The 22,469-nt window shown below is 47.1% G+C and overlaps 1 protein-coding gene across 1 annotated transcript in view; it reads right to left on the reverse strand.

Moving 5' to 3' along the window:
• Positions 1 to 22,469, reverse strand: part of stac (SH3 and cysteine rich domain) — a 192,307-nt gene that overhangs the window by 71,872 nt on the left and 97,966 nt on the right. The window contains exons 6-7 of the mRNA XM_070874791.1: positions 20,913 to 20,997; positions 20,459 to 20,526 (exon numbers count right to left, since the gene is read on the reverse strand). Coding sequence (XP_070730892.1) covers positions 20,459 to 20,526; positions 20,913 to 20,997 — 153 coding nt within the window. The remainder of the gene's footprint in view (positions 1 to 20,458; positions 20,527 to 20,912; positions 20,998 to 22,469) is intronic.

Genomic DNA, 22,469 nt, shown 5'->3' on the forward strand with positions numbered 1-22,469 from the left:
ATCTGTGTTTAGCCACGCATCTGCCTGTCGCCTGAAGTTAATGTACTATTAGCCTCAACGTTATTCTGACAGCATATTCTGGGCCATTGTATTAACTGAACTGCACAGTAACTTATCTCACTTTGCTAAAGTGCTTCAGAATAAAATCAGTCTAAAATTCTTGTCAGATGTTTCCTTCAAGTGTGACACTTTACTGCGCTTAATTTGAGAGTTTTTGTTTGGTTTGCATAGCAACAGTGAGTGCACTATACCATTGCAAGACACTTGGGGGTGGAATTTTAACCCAAAGAAACAGTTGGGTTGGGGTTGTGTGGGAAGTTAGTGTTAAAAGTTTGAATCCCGACCCCAACCTGCCTGCTTCCGGTTTTAACGGAGGCAGGACGGGAGGCAAGCAACTAACTAATGTTCCCTGTAAGCTGTGCGGCTGTGCAGCACTCCAGGGACACCGCGCAGCCGGCTTTCAATGCAAAAACCGCACATGCGCGGTATTTTGTATGGCCTGAGCAGCCCTTGCACGGTGCCAAACAAAATTACAGGGAATATTGCAGCCAACCCATTCCCAGGAGGTGGGTCTTCCATTTAAATATTATAATGAGGCTGGCATGCCTCAGATTTAACCTCCATTTTAAATTTAACTGTAGCTGGTCGGATTTCGCTGACCTTGTGAAACCCTCCAGCCTAAAGTAAGGTGAGGATTGCTTGATGCAGGACGGAAGTGCCGTTACACTTACCTGCTGGATGAGACACCCCGCCACGAGGCCTCTGATAACCACCCCAGGCCTCCACCCCGCCATGATCCTCCGCCCCCCCGATGATCAGCCGCCCTCCTGTTTCTCCGATGCTCGCCTAGAACCACCCTCTTGCTCCTCCGGCCCGCTGATGCTCACCCGGCACCGCCCCCCCTTCCCCACCTCTTCAATCAGCCACTCCAGCTTATATTGGTCCCAATGCTCCCCTGTCCTTGCCCCTCTGATCGATCCCGATGAACCCCCACCCAGCCCTCCACCTCTCACCTTTGGCCCTCCAGTCCCGACACCCACCCCCTGCTCCTCTGGTCCTCCCAGTTCTCCTCCGCTCCCCCCCAACCTCCATGCGATCCCTCCCTCCTTTCTCTCTGTGGCCTAGTGCCACAGGCCTACCCGCCTGCAGCCAGCCATCCTCTCAATCTGACTGGCTGTGGGTGGGAAACTGAAGTTTCCGATGCAAATCAGCCCGCCGTTAAATTTGGCAGGGTCTGCGGTAAACCTGACCGCTTCCGAGCCCCCTGGTTCCAGATTAAAATTCAGGCCTTAGATGCTGAATTTTAAATGGGTGGGAACATGGAAGATGGAATTCAGACGTCACTTTGCACCGACAGTTTAGATGCAATCCAAGTGCTGCTCCCTCTTCACACCAAATGTGTTGAATGACTATGACGCACACTGAGCAAAGGCAGGTGCAGCTCTCTATGTCAACAGCTTTGTGCTACACGAAGCCTTGTTGTAGCATTTTTACCCCATGAAGTATAACAAAAGAACGGATTCCTTGATTGGATACTTCCCACTCACAGGGAATCGCGGATGCTCAACACCTGATTACAGGGGCTGTAGGTTCGCGATTTCACCAGAAGTGCTGCATTGAAATGGTTAAAATGGGGAAAACAACTTTTAAATTTCGGCTTTTTTGGACACACGATCAATTTTCTGAGTTTATGTTGCTGGCATGGATCCTTTCCTGCCAGGTCTCAATATTGGGAAATTGTGGACGTGCCCCCGACAATTTTCCATTTGTTCATTTAAATGGACTAAGAATCGTGGGGAGCACAGCTGCCATTGTCTGCTGTGTGCTGCTGCTGGCTGAGGCTCTCAGTTGGCAGCCTGCATTCTGAAAATCTGACTTCGGGGGAACCCATGACTGAAGATTCCAGAATTTGGGGAAGCTTTCTGAAATTAATAACCGGGAATTTCCTTGGAAATTCCTGACCTATGCTTTTCAAATGTCTTGCTTGCCCATGTACTTGTGATGTCTCTGTCAGGGTAAAAATTCTCAGTGGCATATTTCACATGCAAGTTCTTCGCATGCTTGTACTACACGAGAGGTCAGGAACACTTTGAACAAAGCCAAATCAAAGTGCAGCATTATATTTAATTAAACCGATTTCTTTTTACTGTGTGTCCCCTTAGCTTCTTTAATATGCTTTTCTAAGCCTTGGTTCAGTGGTAGCACTCTAACATCTGAGTCAGAGGTTGAGGATCAAGTCAAACTCTAGAAACTTGAGTACATAATCTAAACTGACACGTTTGACACAATGCAGTACTGAGGGAATGCTGAGGTGCTGTCTTTCAAACCAGACTGATTGCCGGGATGGCAGGATTGACATATGAAGAAAGAGTGGATCGACTGGGCCTGTATTCACTGGAGTTTAGAAGAACGAGACTGGATCTCATAGAAACGTATAAAATTCTGACGGGATTGGACAGGTTAGATGCAGGAAGAATGTTCCCGATGTTGGGGAAGTCCAGAACCAGGGGTCACAGTCTAAGGATAAGGGGTAAGCCATTTAGGACCGAGATGAGGAGAAACTTCTTCACCCAGAGAGTGGTGAACCTGTGGAATTCTCTACCGCAGAGAGTTGTTGATGCCAGTTCGTTAGATATATTCAAGAGGGAGTTAGATATGGCCCTTATGGCTAAAGGGATCAAGGGGTATGGAGAGAAAGCAGGAAAGGGGTACTGAGGTGAATAATCAGCCATGATCTTATTGAATGGTGGTGCAGGCTCGGAGGGCCGAATGGCCTACTCCTGCACTTATTTTCTATGTTTCTATGTTTCTATGAGACGTTAAACCGAGGCCCCATTAGCCCGCTCAGATGGGCATAAAAGATCACAAGGCACTATTCAGAGAAGAGCAGGGGAGTTCTCCCTGGTGATCTGACCAATATTTATCCCTCAACCAACACCACTAAAAAAAGATTATCTTATCATTATCGAATTGCTGTTTGTGGGACCTTTCTATGCACAAATTGGCTGCAAGTTCTTTCTTTCTTTCTTTTTATCCTGGTGCCATGTCGAAGTACCAGCTGAGGGCTGGTTAACTAGAAGTGGTTGGCCTTTGATCTGGTATGAAAGGCTTTGGAGACTGGGGTGGACCCCATCTCCTGATAGCTGTGTCTGGGGAAAACCCCACTGTGGGTTGCATCTCTTGTTTGATTGCTTGTGTGGCCTGTCCCTGCCTCTTACTTCATCCTTCAGCAGGCCGCTGAGGGGCCAAACCTCAGGACATTGCTGCCAAATTGGGCCTGCAACAGGTGGTGAGAGAACCAACACGAGCAAAAAATCTACTTGACCTCGTCCGCACCAATCTACCTGTCGTAGATGCATCTGTACATGACAGCATTCTTAGCAGTGATCACCGCACAGTCATTGTAGAGACGAAGTCCCATCTTCACACTGAGGATACCCTCCATCTTGTTGTGTGGCACTACCAGTGTGCTAAATGGGATAGATTCAGAACAGATTTAGCAGCTTAAAACTGGGCATCCATTAGGTGCTGTGGGGCATCAGCAGCAGCAGAATTGTATTTCACCACAATCTGCAACCTCATGATCTGGCATATCCCTCACTACCATTACCATCAAGCCAGGGGACCAACCTTTGTTTAATGAGGAGTGTAGAAGAGCATGCCAGGAGCAGCAGCAGGCGTACCTGAAAATGAGGTGCCAACCTGGGGAAGCTGCAATACAGGACTACATCCATACTACAAAACTGTCCCATCCTCTGTTGTCGCACTACAGTACGTGGACGATGCTTGCGTCTGCGCACATTCAGAGACTGAACTCCAAGTCATCAGCAACATCTTCACCGAGGCGTACGAAAGCATAGGCCTTACACTAAACATCCTTAAGACAAAGGTCCTCCACCAACCTGACCCCACCACACAGCACTGCCCCCCAGTCATCAAGATCCACGGCGTGGCCTGGACAATGTGGACCACTTTCCATATCTCGGGAGTCTATTATCAGCAAGGGCAGACATCAACGACGAGGTTCAACACCGCCTCCAGTGCGCTAGCGCAGCCTTCGGCCACCTGAGGAAGAGAGTGTTCGAAGATTAGGCTCTCAGATCTGCCACCAAGCTCATGATCTACAGGGCTGTAGTGATACCCACCCTCCTGTAAGGCTCAGAGACGGGGACCATATACAGTAGCACCTCAAATCGCTGGAGTAATACCATCAACGATGCCTCCGCAGGATCCTGCAAATCCCCTGGGAGGACAGACGCACCAACGTCAGTGTTCTCGATCAGAGAGATTGGAGGAGTCCACCTCAAGCATGAGGGGGGGTGATGTCGCAGCGAACTGAGATGATGTATTCTTCCATGGAGAGTGTGGTCAGCGCCATCAACGGCTCCAATCAAATGAGTCTTTGCATGCCTTGAACACTACCGCGCAGTCTCTGGATGCCAATATGTCTGCCACCTTAAATAAATTGACAGATACTTTAGCCTTGGCCTTACATGGCTGCACTGATCTGCAGTAAATTGTTCCCCAGCACAGTGGAAGCAGTGAAGTACCACCACTCCTCAGGCAGTACCCACCATGTTGCCTTGTGTTTCAATGGCCATATCCTACCCCTGCACAAATGCAGGTGGAGCAGTGTTTGGCTGGGCCCTCATGGGCTCCAAAACACAGACGACATCGGCCAAGAGCATCTCAGCAGTCAGAGCAGGGATCTGAGCAGTCTGCCTCTACCTCTGCTGAAGCTACATAGATTCCACTACGTACAAGTGTAGCAGAAAAAGTAAGAGTAAGACTTTGTAGTTGCATAGGGTATGAGTTATATATGTGGACTTGCATTTACTCTGTACAGCCACCAGAGGGCTCATCCCTTGGAGTCCGAAGGGATCCCATAATCCCTTGGGAGCACAGGTATTTAAGGAGGCTTCACAGATTGGAGAGGCACTCTGGAGACCTGCAATAAAAGACTACGGTCACAATTTACTTTGAGCTCAGTGTTCAGTCTGACTCTTTCTCCTTACACAACAACTGGCAACGAAATACAGATAGCGAACGCAAAGATGCAGAGAACAGTGGGCATCCTGGAGAAATTCTCGGAGGGAGATGATTGGGAAACTTTTGTGGAGCGACTTGACCAATACTTTGTGGCCAACGAGCTAGATGGGGAAGAGAGTACTGCCAAATGAAGGGCGATCCTCCTCACCGTCTGTGGGGCACCAACGTATGGCCTCATGAAGAATCTGTTCATTCCAGCGAAACCCACGTAGAAATCGTACGACGAATTGTGCACACTGGTCCGAGAGCATTTGAACCCGAAGGAAAGTGTTCTGATGGCGAGGTACCGGTTCTACACCTACAAAAGGTCTGAAGACCAGGAAGTGGCGAGTTATGTCGCCGAGCTAAGACGCCTTGCAGAACATTGCGAATCTGAAGGACATTTGGAGCACATGCTCAGAGACTTTTTCGTACTTAGCATTGGCCACAAAACCATTCTTCGCAAACTTTTGACTGTAGACACCCCAACCTTGAGTAAGGCCATAGCGATAGCCCAGGCGTTCATTGTCATCAGTGACAATACGAAGCAAATCTCTCAACACACAAGTGCTGCTACAAGTACTGTGAACAAAGTGATGTTGTTTTCGAATCATAGCTGACAGGGCAGGTCACACGTACCTGCAGCTACACGTCCGCAGATGCCTCAGAGTCCACCAAAGGTGATGAATGCAAGGCCATTAACACCTTGTTGGCGCTGCGGGGGTGATCATCGTTTCCATTCATGCCGATTCAAAGATACATTTGCAAGGGCTGTGGAAAAATGGGACACCTCCAATGAGTGTGCAGGTAAGCTGCTAGTCCTGCTAAACCTGAAAACCACCATGTTGCAGAGGAGGACAGATCCACGGAGGATCACGAGGAAACAGAAACTCTGATAGAGGATGCAGAGGTACATGGGGTGCACACATTCACCATGAACTTTCCCCCGATAATGCTGAATGTTGAACTAAATGGACTCCCGGTGTCAATGGAGCTGGACACGGGCGCGAACCAGTCCATCATGGGCAAAAAGACTTTCGAAAGGTTCTGGTGCAACAAGGCCTCAAGGCCAGTCTTAACTCCAATTTGCATGAAACTAAGAACTTACACGAAATAATTAATCGGCAGTGCTACCAGAAAGGTCTCCTACAATGGAGTGGTGCACAAGCTACCACTCTGGGTGGTACCGGGCTGTGGTCCCACGTCCGAGCGCTATCGCCTGCTGACGACACTTTGTGCGCCCAGGTCTTAAACAAATTTCCTTCGCTGTTCGAACCAGGCATCGGGAAATTCCAAGGAGCAAAAGTGCAGATCCACCTAATTCCATGAGCGTGACCCATCCATCACAAGGCGAGAGCAGTACCGTACATGATGAGAGAAAGGATAGAGATCGAGCTGGATTGGCTGCTAGAGAGGGCATCATTTCACCGATCGAGTTCAACGAGTGGGCCAGTCCTATTGTCCTAGTCCTAGTCCTCAAGGGAGACGGCACAGTCAGAATCTGTGACGATCACAAAGTAACTATCAATCGTTTCTCCCTGCAGGACAAATACCTACTCCCAAAGGCCGACAACTCTTTGACATGCTGGCGGGAGGAATGATGTTCACGAAGCTGGATCTGACTTCAGCCTACATGACGCAGGAACTGGAGGAATCATCGAAGGCCCTCACCTGCATCAACACGCACAAAGGTCTTTTTGTTTATAACAGATGCCCATTTGGAATCCGATCAGCGGCGGTGATATTCCAGATAAACATGGAAAGTTTACTGAAGTCGGTCCCGCACACTGTGATCTTCCAGGACGATATCTTGGTCACAGGTCGGAACACAGTCAAGCACCTGCAGAACCTGGAGGAGGTTCTTAGTTGACTCAACCACGTGTGGCTCAGGTTAAAACCCTCGAAGTGTGTTTTCCTGGCACCTGAAGTGGAGTTCTTGGGAAGGAGGATTGTGGCGCATGGCATCAGGCTCACCAACACGAAGAAGGAGGCAATCGAGAACGCACCGAGGCCACAGAACGTGACGGAGCTGCGGTCGTTTCTGGGACTCTTGAACTACTTTGGTAACTTCTTACCGGGTCTCAGCACACTGTTCGACCCACTACAAGTCTTACTATGAAAAGGGGGCGAATGGGTTTGGGGCAAAAACCAAGAAAATGCCTTTGTAAAAGCGAGAAAATTGTTATGCTCAAACAAATTGCTTGTGTTGTATGATCTATGTAAGCGTTTGGTACTAGCATATGATACATCGTCAAATGGCGTTGGGTGTGTATTGCAACAAGCTAATGATTTTGGGAAATTGCAACCGGTTGCTTATGCATCCAGGAGTCTATCTAAAGCTGAGAGAGCCTACAGCATGATTGAACAAGAAGCGTTAGTGTGTGTCTATGGAGTAAAGAGAATGCATCAATACCTGTTTGGGCTAAAATTCGAATTGGAAACTGATCATAAGCCACTTATATCCCTGTTTTCCGAGAGTAAAGGGATAAATACCAAATCATTGGCCTGCATCCAGAGATGGGCACTCATGTTGTCCGCATACAACTACGCCATCCGCCACAGGCCAGACACAGAAAACTGCGCTGATGCTTTCAGTAGGCTGCCATTGCCCACAACGAGGGTGGAAATCTAGCCATGGTTATGGAAGCATTTGAGAGTGAGCAATCACCTGGCAGATCAAAAACTGGACAAGCCAGGACGCCTTATAGGCCCCAAGTTTCCACATGATTTGCTCCTGATTTTTAGGAGCAACTGGTGTAGAACGGAGTATCTTAGAAATCGGAATTCTCCACATTTAGTTTTCTGCAGTTCTAGTCAGGTAGAACAGTTTCACTTTGGAACAGAATTTTTTTTTCAAAAGGGGGGTGTGTCCGGCCAAAGACGCCTGATTTGAAAGTTTCCACAGTGAAAACATACTCCAAACTAACTTAGAATGGAGTAAGTGAAATTTTGGTACACTTGAAAAAACCTTGTCTACACATTAAAAAATCAGGCGCAGGTTACAAATTAGGCGTCGGTAACGAGGGGGGGAGGGGGATGGGGGGGAAGTCAGTAAATTCTACAATAAATCCTTAGTTATACTTATACAAATATTATACAAATAAATCCAACCTGAATAAAAATTTATAAGCAAAGAAAAGATTAAATAAACCATGTTCCTACCTATGTGAAAGTGCTTCAGGCAGGCCTTTCAGGCAGCGTTTTGCCGTCGGGACCGAAGGCTGAACGGGCCAGGCCTGTCCCCAGCATCAGATTTACAGGTAGGTGGCGTTGGGTTGGGTCGGGTCGGGAGGTTCGGTTCGGGTCGGGGGGAGGGAAGTTCGGTTCGGGTCGGGGGGAGGGAGGGGGAGGTCAGGTCGGGGAGAGGGAGGTCAGGTCGGATCCAGTCGGGGGAGGGGGGGAGCGGGAGTCGGGTCGGGTCCGGGGGCGGAGGGGGGGGTGGGAGCGGGTGTTGGGTCCGATCCGGAAGTTGGGGGGGGGGGGTGGGGGAGGGGGAAATCGGGAGTCGGGTCGGGTCCGGTGGGGGGGGGGGGGAAAGAGCGGTAGTCGGGTCGGGTTCAGGGGGGCAGCGGGAGTTGAGTCAGGTCGGGAGGAAGCAGGAGCTGACCGTGGGAGGAGCCTTATTCACGCAGCCACAGTGAGGCCATTCGGCCTGGGCTAGGGGCTGCATGCTTCGGGCCCCTCCCACACAGTTTCGGGTGCCTGGAGCTACTGCACTTGCGTGCCCACTGTAGCGCGCATGTGCAGAGGTCACGGGACTGTTTTCAGCGCAGGGACCTGGCTCCGCCCCCCCACAGCTCGTGCTGTGCTGCGCCGAGGGCCAGAGGACCTGCAGGGAGGTGGAGAATACAGAGATTTTTTTTAGGCGCACTTTGTGGCGCGAAAAACGGGCGTCCAGGTTGGGACTGCACCGTTCTAGGCGCGTCTCGAAACCTGTGCCCAAAATCTCTAGTCAAAAACTGTGTGCTTCACGGGAGTTGGTCCAGTGTCCCAGTGGAAATGCAGGAAGAGATAAAGCCGTTCCAGCGGCGCAAAAATGAAATGTCTATACAGGCAGACTGCCTTCTCTGGGGTAATTGAGTAGTGGTCCCCAAGAAGGGCAGAGACGCCTTCATCAATGACCTCCACAGTACCCACCCAGGCATCGAAATGATGAAAGCGATAGCCAGATCCTACGTGTGGTGGCCCGGTATCGATGCAGACTTAGAGTCCTGCGTTCACAGATGTAATACATGCTTCCAGTTAATCAATGTACCCAGGGAGGCACTGCTAAGTTTATGGTCTTGTCCAAACCGTGGTCTAGGGTACATGTCGACTATGCAGGCCCGTTCTTGGATAAAAAGTTCCTTGTGGTTGTAGACGCATACTCCAAGTGGATTGAATGTGAGATAATGTTGGCTAGCACGTCCGCTGCCACTACTGAAAGCCTGCGGGCCATGTTTGCCACACATGGCTTACCCGATATCCTGGTGAGCGACAACGGGCCATGTTTACCAGTGTTGAGTTCAAAGAATTCATGACCCGTAACGGGATCAAACATGTTACATCTGCCTCGTTTAAACCAGCGTCTAATGGTCAGGCAGAGAGCAGTGCAAACCATCAAGCAAGGCTTGAAGAGGGTAACTGAAGGCTCACTGCAGACTCGCCTATCCCGAGCCTTGCTTAGCTACTGCATGAGATCCCATTTACTCACTGGAATCCCACCTGCTGAACTGCTCATGAAAAGAGCACTTAAGACAAGGCTCTTGTTAGTTCACACTGATCTATATGAACAGGTAGAGAGCAGGTGGCTTCAACAAAGTGCATACCATGATAGCGCAAATGTGTCATGCGAGATTGAAATCAATGATCCTGTATTTGTATTAAATTATGGACAAGGTCCCAAGTGGCTTCCCGGCACTGTCGTGGCCAAGGAGGGGAGCAGGGGGTTTTGGGTCAAACTTTCAAATGGACTCATTCACCGGAAACACTTGGACCAAATCAAACTCAGATTCACGGACTCTCCTGAGCAACCCACCTTGGACCCTACCTTTTTTGATCACCCAACATTCACACCAGTGGCAACCGGCACCACGGCCGACCATGAAGCAGAACCCATCATCCACAGCAGCCCAGCAAGGCCCAACACACCAGGCAGCCCAGCAAGGCCAGCTGCATAGCAGCCCAGCGAGGGCCCAACAAATGATTCAACACCACCAGCTTTCACACCGAGACGATCAACCAGGGCAAGAAGGGCCCCAGATCGACTCACATTGTAAATACTGACACAATTGACATTGGGGGCGAGGGGGGGGCGGTGGCGGTAGCGGGGTGATTATATATATGGACTTGTAATTACTTTGTACAGCCACCACAGGGCTCATCCGCTGTAGTCCCAAGGGATCCCATAATCTCTTGGGAGCACAGGTATTTAAGGAGGCTTCACAGGTTGGAGAGGCACTCTGGAGACCTGCAACAAAAGATTGTCACACTTTACTTTGAGCTCACAGTGTTCAGTCTGACTCTTTCTCCATACACAACAGTATGCGCAAGGGTGTCTGAGTAAATGTGGTTTTGATAAGTTTTTGTTTTTTATTTAGGTCACATAAATATTCTTTTCCCAACGTTCCCGTTTTGTCCATTCTTGGGTGTTGAGTGTTAAGTGGCCTTCGAACTTGTTTGATGATGAATGTGAAGACATGAATTGATGGGGATCAATGGGAGGATGTTCATGGGCTGGTTGACAAAGCAGTCCTGCAAACTGTGTCACTGGCATTTCAGGGGTTGGGGGAGAGGGGGTGTGGGGAAAGAGTGGTTGTTGCATTTACTGGTGACATGGGTCCACTGCTGCAACCTAAGTGAACTGTATATTAATAAGGGCATCCCTGGAAGTAATGTGAGCAGCTGGGGGTGCATCACCCTCATCCTCCACTCCCATTGACTCGAGGACCATCTGAGCTCTTCACCTTGTTCCTCCTGCAGGTTCAAGCCTCGCTGCTGGGCAATGTTTTACAGAGTGCAGCAAACCACAACTATTCTGAAGACTCTGGCTGGTGTGTATTGAAGGGTGCCTCTAGATCAATCGAGGCAACTGAAGCGCACCTGGTGGTGATACGGCTCTCATTGTAGCGCTTGAAGTTGAGCTTCAGGGATAAAGTTTCTGATGGGTGTCATGAGCCAAATTTGCAGTGGGTATCCCTTGTCGCCTAGCAGCCACCCCTTAAACCTGTTTCAGGTCCGAAGAGATCAGGAAAATTGGACTGCCACACGACAAAAGCACCATTGCAGCCGCCTAGGAACCTTACACACACAACTTGTATTTATATAGTGCCTTTAACGTAGCAGAACTTCCCCAAGGCGCTTCACAGGAGTGTTATAACACAAAAATTTGACACCGAGCCACATAAGAAGAAATTACGGCAGATGAAGCGGTAGATTTTAAACAGCATCTTAAGGGAGGAAAGAGAGGTAGAGAGGTGGGAAGGTTTAAAGAGGGAGTCCCAGAGCTTAGGGCCGAGGCAGCTGAAGGCACAGCCACCAATGGTTGAGTGATTATAATCAGGGATGCTCAAGAGGGCAGAATTTGAGGAGCGCCGATATCGCGGGGGGTTGTGAGGCTGAAAGAGATTACAGAGAAAGGGAGGGTCGAGGCCATGGAGGGATTTGTAAACAAGGATGAGAATTTTGAAATCAAGGCGTTGCTTAACCGGGAGCAGTGAGTAGGTCAGTGAGCGTAGGGGTGAACGGGACTTAGTGCGAGTTAGGACACAGGCTGCCGAGTTTTGGATAACCTCAAGTTTACATAGGGTAGAATGTGGAAGGCCAGCCAAGAGTATGTTGGAGTAGTCAAGTCTGGAGGTAACAAAGGCATGGATGAGGGTTTCAGCAGCAGATGAGCTGAGGCAGAGGCTGAGACGGGCAATGTTTCTGAGGTGGAAATAGGCGGTTTTAGCTATGCTGCGGATGTGTGGTCGGAAGCTCATTTCAGGGTCAAATATGACACCAAGGTTGTGAACAGTCTGGTTCAGCCTCAGACTGATGCTAGGGAGAGGGATGGAGTCAGTGGCTAGGGAATGCAGTTTGTGGCGGGGACCGAAAACAATGGCTTCAATCTTCCCAATATCTAATTGGAGAACATTTCTGCTCATCCAGTACTGGATGTCAGATAAGCAGTCTGACAATCTGGAGACCGTGGAGGGGTCGAGAGAAGTGGTGGTGAGGTAGAGCTGGGTGTCATCAGCGTACATGTGGAAACTGACGATGTATGTTCGGTTGATGTCGCCAAGGGGCAGCATATCGATGAGAAATAGGAGGGGGCCTACATAAACATTTTTTGGTGGTTGCACAGCAGTTGCACATTAATGGAATGGAAGCTCTTACAGTTGACAAATACCCTGATTGTTCTGGGGGGTGCCCAGATTGCCACGTGTGTGCAGTTGATGGTGCCCTGCAACTGTGGGAAGCCAGCCAGAAGTGCAAAGCTGAGCACCTGCTCATTCTGACTGGCATCATCGCAGGCAGAGTTGACATAATTGCCGGCTCTGGCAAACAACCCATCAGTGACCTGTCTAATTTCTGTGGGCGGCCGACTAGGAGGTCCTGGCTATGTCTGTGGCAGAGTTTTGGAAGAATCCAGAGGCAAAAAAGTTGAGGGTGGCAGTGACTTTTCCAGCCACTGGGAACACGTGGCTACCAGGTCCAGCAGGCAGCAGGTCTTTTTCTAGGAGGATGCAGATGTCTGACATCACCTGATGCAACATCCTGAGCCTCCTGAGACACTGGTGTTCAGACAAGTCAAGGATATTGGGTAATGCTTCCTGTGAGTTGCTCTCCCTACTGGTCTCCTCTCCATATGCAGCTATGGTTGTGTGACCAGCAGGCCGTGCAAGCTATTTGCTCGTTATCTTGGTCCTCATCTGACCAGGTATAAGCAGCACCTACCCTAATGTGATAGAGCAAACCTCCAAAATGTTTTAAAAAGTTACCTCCAAAGTGTAGACAGTAAGGATACTTAAGGAAGGATATACTAGCTTTGGAGGGGGTACAGAGACGATTCACTAGGCTGATTCTGGAGATGAGGGGGTTACCTTATGATGATAGATTGAGTAGACTGGGTCTTTACTCGTTGGAATTCAGAAGGATGAGGGGTGATCTTATAGAAACATTTAAAATAATGAAAGGGATAGACAAGATAGAGGCAGGGCGGTTGTTTCCACTGGTCGGGGAGACTAGAACTAGAGGGCACAGCCTCAAAATACAGGGGAGACAATTTAAAACCGAGTTGAGAAGGAATTTCTTCTCCCAGAGGGTTGTGAATCTGTGGAATTCTCTGCCCAAGGAAGCAGTTGAGGCTAGCTCATTGAATGTATTCAAGTCACAGATAGATAGATTTTTAACCAATAAGGGAATTAAGGGTTATGGGGAGCGGGCAGGTAAGTGGAGCTGAGTCCACGGCCAGATCAGCCATGATCTTGTTGAATGGCGGAGCAGGCTCGAGGGGCTAGATGGCCTACTCCTGTTCCTAATTCTTATGTTCTTATGTTCTTATGTAACCTCTCAGTAAAAGTAATGTGAACAAACCCTTTCCCAATAACAGGTAATAACGTAGCTGTGAGTACTGAGTATTTACAGGCATATTTCCCTGAGATTGATTCAGCACCTTCAATTGCCACTGTGTACTCATCTTGCTATCACTGGCAAGTTCCAGGAATCCGGGAAAACCCCATGGACCCGATGTTAAACTCAAAAAAGTGCTGAAATAGCGCTCTAATTGAGTGAACAACAATTGGTAATTGGCAACCCTACGTGCACACAGTCCAACTCGCTCGAAAGAAATGCAGAAGTCGATGGGTTAGAGCGGGCTTCTTGACATGCTGTCAATTTCGTCATTTTAATCCCCCATTCGCAGCCAAACCCACGCGTTCATGCCTATTAAAATTCAGCCCACTATATCAGAATTATTGAATGATATTTCACTTCCAATATTTATTTCCCTGTCCTGGGAGAGTTATAACTCAAGTTAATTTGCTTTTTGTGTAAAGTAATAATTATGGATCCAAGTGAAGTCACTCTAATTTTGATCACAAGTAGGAGAGCGACTGAACTGCTGACTGCATCTCGTCACCCACGTGACACAGGCCGATTAGCTTTTGGTAGAATGGACCTTTTGCTCAAAAGGGGGATATGAAAAGCTTCATAATTTTGCAGGCCGACTGACCCTGTGACATGAGAAGTTATTTTAGAATCATATTGAACCTGTTGCATGAAGCATCCATCATGTCCTGACAGATGCTGATTATTTATCACAGAACACTGAAACAGTGGCAACAGTGGATCGATTAAACCTGAAACCAGCTGCATGTCACAAGCCTACAACGTGTTCCACATTGTGGGTTTCAGATAAATATTTATCATTTGCAAGTTAAACACATTCGCTGTTATTCATTTTTTTTTTGAAAACTTGAAATGAGAACTAAATAGTTATTGACATGTATACTGCTAAAGGGATGTAATTACAGACCTGATTTAAATACACTTTCAATCATATACACAAATCACTAAAAGCTAGTGCAGAGATTTAAAAAAGTATCCAAAAGGTGGCTGGAATTTTGGACTTTTATCGCCAGGGCATTAGAATTCAAAAGTGTACAGAGCCTTGGTCAGACCCCATTAAGAGCACTGCACTCAGTTTTGGTCACCGAACCTCAGGAAATATATATTGGCCTTGGAAGGGGTGTCGTCTCCAAAATCTGTGCCAATCTTTCCCGCAATTCCATGTTTGAATCCCTCCAATCCGGTTTCCACGCCTGCCACAGTACTGAAATGGCTCTCATCAAAGCCACAAATGACATCCTTTCTGACTGTGACAAAGGTAAACTATCCCTCTTCATCCTTTATGACTTGTCTGCAGCCTTTGACACGGTTGACCTTTTCCAGCCCCTCTCCACCGTCATCCAGCACTCGCCTGGTTCCATTCTTATCTACCTAATCGAGGCCAAAGAATCATCTGCAACGGCTTCTCTTCCTGCTCCCGCATCAATACCTCTGGTGTCCCCCAAGGATTTCTCCTTGGTCCCCTCCTATTTCTCATCTACATGTTGCCCCTTGGCGATATCATCCGGAAACACAGCATCAGTATCCACCTGTACGCTGATGACACCCAGTTCTACCTCACTACCACTTCTCTCGACCTCTGCACGGTCTCTAAATTGTCAGACTGCTTGTCCGTCATCCAGTTCTGGATGAGCAGAAATTTTCTCCAATTGAATATTGGGAAGACTAAAGCCATTGTTTTCGATGCCCGCCACAAACTCCGTTCCCTAGCCACTGACTCCATTCCTATCCCCAACTTCTGTCTAAGGCTGAACCAGACTGTTCGCAACCTTGGTGTCATATTTGACCCTGAAATGAGCTTTCGACCATATTTCCACAATTAAGACCGCCTATTTCCACCTCCGTAACATTGCCTGTCTCTGCCCCTGCCTCAGCTCATCTGCTGCTGAAGCCCTCATCCATGCCTTTCTTACCTCTAGACTTGACTATTCCAATGCACTCTTGGTTGGCCTCCCACATTCTACCTTACGTAAACAGAGGTGATCCAAAACTCGGCTGCCCGTGTCCTAACTCGCACTAAGTCCTGCTCACCCATCACCCCTGTGCTCACTGACCTACATTGGCTCCTGGTTAAGCAACGCCTCGATTTCAAAATTCTCATCCTTATTTTCAAAACCCTCCATGGCCTCGCCCCTCCATATCTCTGTAATCTCCTCCAACCCACAACCCATAACCCTCCAGCTCCCCCCCCCCCCCCACCCCGAGATATCTGTGCTCCTCAAATTCTGCCCCCTTTAACTCTGGAACTCCCTGGCTAAACCTCTCTGCCTCTCTAACTCTCTTTCCTCCTTCAAGACGCTCCTTAAAACCCCTTTGATCAAGCTTTTGGTCACCTGCACTAATTTCTACTTATACAACTCAGTGTCAAATTTTTTAATCGCATAATATTTCTGAGAAGCACCTTGGGAAGTTTCACTACGTTAAAGGCACTATATAAATACAAGTTGTTATTGTTGTTGTCACAGCAGAGATTCACCAGAATGATACCTGGTCTTAGAGATTTGATCACTAACTTTGTAATTTAACTTGTGGGATTTTTTGGGTTGAAAACTTTAATCAGAAGGCTTCCCTGCTTTCCATTACTAATTCTGAAAATGGGTTGCCCTCCAAAACTTTAATCTGCCTTTTCTCTTTTCAGATGTTGCTGGACCAAATGTTTGCATCTAGCCTTTCCTGTGGTTATTTGGCTTCTCTATAAATATGGTCCGATAACTTCTCTATAAATATGGTTAGATGTTCTCCCTTACACAGTGCCAAAGAAAATTTTACACTTAGCGGACCTAGTTAATAACTCCTGCCATAACTCTGACCCCCGGCAAAGTTCAGGCTAAACTAATCTCGCCACAGTAGCGGAGTGCATCACTGAGCAGACTTTTCATTTGAAACAAGATCACTTCCGTTGTCTTGCAACATAGCCCCGAGATACTTTGCAGCATACACCAGTAGGGCAAATCTGAAGACGGTGAGTGGGATTCAGACGAGAGTTGTTCGTGGGGTTTGTGCAAATGGTGCATGCCTGTATTAGTTCAGATATATCCTGGGACAAATTTTTTAAAAAGGATGTACAAAAATGTCCTATTATCACTGTCTTTCATTATGTTTAGATGGTTGCTTGCTGTAAGTTGGAGGATACAAAGTTTTATAACGTCACTTTGGGCCTATGCTTCCCAAATCTTTCCACCACTAGATGTTTCCTCACCTCGTGTCTGGGTCTGTATAGACCAATTGATAGAGATCGATTGTTAAGATTAATCAACAACTCCATTGTCATTGTATTATGCGACGACCAGAATGGTAGAAGGCAAACTGGATGGACCATGGTCTTTTTTCGTCTAGCAATTCCTATAAGGACAGGAACTTCATACTATGTACTGTGTATTATTCTGCTGATAAATGGCATCTGTGCAACTTCCAATCTTCCTCGCTGCCATGCTCCACCTCACAGTCAACAAGCTCCTCGCTGGAATGGAATTAAACTACAGAACCAGTGGGAACCTGTTCAACCTTCATTGTTTCTAGGCCAGGTCCAAGACCACCCCAACCTCTGTCGTTGAGCTACAGTACGTGGATGACGTCTGCGGTCTGTGCACACAGAGGCTGAACTCTAGGACATAGTCGACGTATTTACTGAGGTGTACGAAAGCATGGGCCTTACGCTAAACATTCATAAGACAAGGGTCCTCCACCAGCCTGTCCTCGCCACACAGCACTGCCCTCCAGTCATCAAGATCCACGGCGCAGCCCTGGACAATGTGGACTATTTCCCATATCTTGGGAGCCTCTTATCAACAAGACCAAATATTGATGACAAGATTCAATACCACCTCCAGTGCAGCCTTCGGCCACCTGAGGAAAAGAGTGTTTGAAGACTAGGCCCTCAAATCTAACACCAAGCTCATAGTCTACAAGGCTGTCGTAATACCCGCTCTCCTGTATGGCTCAGAGACATGGACCACATACAGTAAATACCATGTCTCCGCAAGATCCAACAAATCTCCTGGGAGGACAGATGCACCAACATTAGCATCCTCGACCAAGCCAATATTCCCAGCATTGAAGCACTGACCACACTTGATCAGCTTCGCTGTGCAGGCCACACTGTCTGCATGCCAGACCGAGACTCCCAAAGCAAGCGCTCTACTCGGAACTCCTTCACGGCAAACGAGCCAAAGATGGGCAGAGGAAACGTTACAAGGACACCTTCAAAACCTCCCTGATAAAGTGCAACATCCCCACTGACACCTGAGAGTTCCTGGCCAAAGACCGCCCTAAGTGGAGGACATGCATCTGAGAGAGTGCTGAGCATCTAGAGTCTCATTGCCAAGAGCATGCAGAAATCAAACGCAGACAGCGAAAAGAGCGTGCGGCAAATCTGTCCCACCCTCCCTTACTCTCAACGACTATCTGTCCCACTTAAGAGTGGAAGCAAGTCTTCCTCGATTCCGAGGGACTGCCTATGATGATGATGATGATGATGGCGGCTATATACTGTGTATTATTCTGCTGATAAATGGCATCTGTGCAACTTTACCTGTCCCATCAAGACCACAAGGTGCTCTTGCTGTAAATAGAAGCCAATTACTCTATGGGACATCCTGAGGTCAATGAGAAAGTATTTTCTATTGTTATTTCTCTATCCATTACTCTTTTAAAGAGAAATTTGCACGTGATAGTCATGTCTCAAAACTTTTATACATTAAATAAATGGTTGGGGGGGGTGGTTTTTCTGCCTTGTAGGGTGGGACTCACCCAAAAGGCCTCCCCAACCTTAAGTGGGAGAAGCTTTTGTTACTTGAAACAAAATCAGTGTTTATGCTGGTCAGTAATCACAATACTAGTGTTATTTGCAATTTAAATAATGGAGCATCTGAAATTTCAACAGAGGGAGGGGAATTAATAATTAATGATGGATTACAGCCTTTATGATGCTTCAGCACCCAGCCCTCCTCACACACCTGTCCCTGCCCCTCCCATTCACTGCTTCTGCTTGCCATTGCCCCCCCCCGCCACCACCCCCATCACTTCCAAGTAACACTATCCCAAAGCACCGATTATAACTTCCCCGTGTCTGACAAGAAGAGGGTTTGCGGGGATAGAGTGGGTGGGAATGAGGTTAAAATATAGGCAGCTGCACACATGGCACATGCCATTTTAAGAGGTACGTTTTAGACAGTGTGTGAGGCTCTCGCGGCAGGCAGACAAGGACGTCACTGTGATTCAAAAGTTGGGGTCCAATGACATCAATGAGACCCCAATGCTAATTTAACAATGTGTCGCATGTCCAGCCTCGCCAAGAAATCCCAGTGCCATGGGGGAGCAGTCTCAGAAGCACGTCAAGATGGTCAAATAATTAAAGAAAATTTAGGTTTCCTTGTGGAAATCCACAAGGAATTCTTAGGCCTCCCCACCCTTTTTTTTCCCAACCCCGTGCGCAATCCCTGTTGGCCCCTTCCCCGAGTCGCTTACCTGAATGGCAGGGACCATTCCCACAGGTCTCCGATTAATGTCTTCTGCACATTTACCTGTATTCTGTCCACCAACCTCATGTTATTAATACTAAGTACATAATCACACATGGGCTAAAAATTCCACTACACCAGCACTGTCCAACACGTTAGCCACCAGCCACATATTGGAAATCCAGATGTGGCTAATTGTATTTATGATTAGTAAATCAAAAATGAGTAATAGACACCATCGTTGGGTATGTGATCTCGATAGTCATATTCTCAGCGTATGCATGCTTACTTCAACCCTTTTGTGTGCTTGTTGATAAAATGATGTCAAAAAGCAGAGTTTGCGAGTGTTTCTTTTGATCGTTGATTGCTTTGTTCCCTTGCTTTCTGAATGGGGGTGGATCTTTCTAAAGTAAATATGCACATATGATGTACATTTACCTCTATTGTATGAGTGTTCTGTAAGGTATTTTCCATTTAAGTTACAGCATGTGGTTAAAATGGTGTCGCTGTTGCCACATCTGAAGCTAGTCGGCAACGTTTATTGGACAAAACTGTTCCTCTTGTTGCAGGAACACATAATTACAAAATTGTACAAAACCAGCTGTACCGGCGGCGGTGAGTGAAGTAAGTATTGAATGAGGTAAGTTTGATTGTTTTGTTTATTTTTATCTTTGCGATTTATCCTCATGTGGGGTGGGGGCAAGGTATTTGGACTGTTTTTGGTGGAGATTTTTTTTCTCCATGGAAGCCTCTGGAAGGGCGCTCTGAGGCCAGCTCTTTAGCTCAGGATTTTCAGTTGCTCAGCTGGCCTTGCGCCCTAAAAGAGTTGTGAAACGCCTCCTTTAGTCCACAGTGCGGGCCCGGCTGCGAAATGTTGTGGCTGCGGGCGCAAACCATTTCCCAGCGCAAACTTTACCGCCCCGAAATGACCAGAACCGAAAATCCAGCCCTTTGTATTTAAAACAGGAGAATTTTCATTATTGACCAACCAAAGGGGAGGGTCAAGAATCACAGTGCAAGATATCATCAAGTTTGAAAATATACTCAGAGGCAAAATAAATTAGAAAAGTAGTGATGCTAAATTTGGGTTTTAAAAACCTGATTGTAGGTGGAAAGGAGAGACTGTGGGAAGGTAATAAATTCCAAAATTTTGAGGTCCTCAGAGAGCATAAATAAGAGGAGGAAACTGAACAAGAGAGTCAATTTCAATGGCGGTTGAAGGAAGATATTGCAGAAGAGCTTAATAGAGAATCAACAACATTGTAATACAATTATACACTTTAGTGGGAAGTAGGAGTGGTGAAATGGTTTGTGATTGGAGCTGTTGCTTCACAAGTGGTTTCCAAGATGCTCTTATCAGGATTATCCTATATTCTTACCAGAGAACTGCAAGGCTTCCTTACTTCCCTGATGATATTTTCGAGCCCATTCTCTAAAGAACCAAATACTACAAAGGAAAGAAAAACAGGTGCTATTGCTGACAGTTCTGGTTTCATTTTCCGTGCCGAGTGTAACATTGCACTTCACGTCTCATTAAATTGGAAAAGGATGGATTTTAATATTAATAATGGTAATTTTCAAAAAGCAAAATGTGAAACATGACAATAAATAATGTGAAAACTGATAAATGACAAAGAATCGTGCTCACATATCATTGACGTCTAGTTCAATTACGGACAGGAATTAAATGCTACTTAAAATTTATATCAAAAAGTCTGATAAATGAACACAGGCACACTGTGAATAGTAGAATGTTCAGATGCTAAGCATTCAGGACCCCGCGTACGTCTAACACACAGATAGTTAAAATATAGATTTTAGTTTCCTGCTTACCGCTATCACTATACTTCCTGCTCAAACACGAGAGTCCACCTGGTGCATCGGCACCTTCCTCTGGGACTTCAGCCAGGTCCGAAGCCTGAGATACAATAAGGAGAACAGTAAGGGCGTGCGGTCGCAAACGGAAATTAAAACCTTTCGCAAAGATGACGCTTCAACAGCTTCGATACAACGTTAGTTAAAAAAATACAACAGATGCTGGAAATCTGAAACAAAAGCAGAAAAAGCTGGAAATGCACAGCAGGCCAGTCAGCATCTGTGAGAGGGCAGTCAGTCAACAGTCAGTAAAAGGGGGGAATTATTTATCTATAATATAAATGTATATACCACACAAACACATACATGGCTGATCTGATCTTGGCCTCAGATCCACTTCCCTGCCCACTCCCCATAACCCTTGACTCCCTCATCATTCAAAAATCTGTCTATCTCCACCTTAAATATATTCAATGACCCAGCCTCCATAACTCTCTGGGGTAGAGAATTCCAAAGATTCACAACCCTCATAGAAGAAATTTCTCCTCATTTCCATTTCTGAAATTATGCCCCTAGTTGTAGATTCCCCCACAAGGGGAAACATCCTCTCGGCATCTACCCTGTTACGCGCCCCCCCAGAATCTTATACCTTTCAATAAGGTCACACTTCATTCTTCTAAACTCCAATGAGTATAGGCCTAATCTTTCTTCATAAAACAACCTCTTCATCTCAGGAGTCAACCTCCTGGACCTTCTCTGAACTGCCTCCAATGCAAGTATATCCCTCCTTAAATAAGGAGACCAAAACTGTTATGTTCAGAATAAATCTACAGGACTGTATTGCAAGTTCAAACAGTTGTGACCTTGGTCTCTTTATTCAGACTCCAGAGTGCAGAAGCAGCATGGTGAATCACCTTTTATACCTGCTTGCCCCAGGGTGCACAGGTGACCTTTAGGTCTCCCACAGGTATGCCCCCTAGTGGCAAGTCTTACATTTTGGTGAGGTTTACATACATACTTAACATCACTCCCCTTCAAAGTCTTATGTACAAGTTATTTGCAAGTTGAGGTGATCTGACGCCTTACGTCCCTGGGTTGAAGTCCTGACGTGGTGGGTTCACAGCGAGGTGGGATGAGCAGCTTGTCTGACTTGAGCACATATTGGGACACTCTTTGGTACGTCTCTTTAGTCCCGTGACTACAGGCTGCTGCCTTGTTTAACTTATTGAATACATGTTCACTAGTTAGGGGCTCGCCCACTACTTTTGCTTGCTGCACAACACTCCTGACCCCATGCGGTAACACATCACTTGCTACGAATACTTGTTAGATACATATACAACTGGTTGAGGTTCGCCCGCTACTTTGGCTTGCTGAACAACACACCCGACCCCGTGTGATGACATATCACTTGTTACAAGTACTTTGTCAGATACATATTTGACGGTTTGGTGTTCGCCCACTACTTTGGCTTGTTGTAAGGTACCCCCAACCCCATATAATGGTACATCATTGGCCACGAAAGACCGCTCACGTTGGTTATATAGTGCAAACAACTTATTGGAACGCAGTCGT

This window comes from Pristiophorus japonicus, chromosome 1 (genome assembly GCF_044704955.1).
Source record: "Pristiophorus japonicus isolate sPriJap1 chromosome 1, sPriJap1.hap1, whole genome shotgun sequence".
NCBI lineage: Eukaryota > Metazoa > Chordata > Chondrichthyes > Pristiophoridae > Pristiophorus > Pristiophorus japonicus.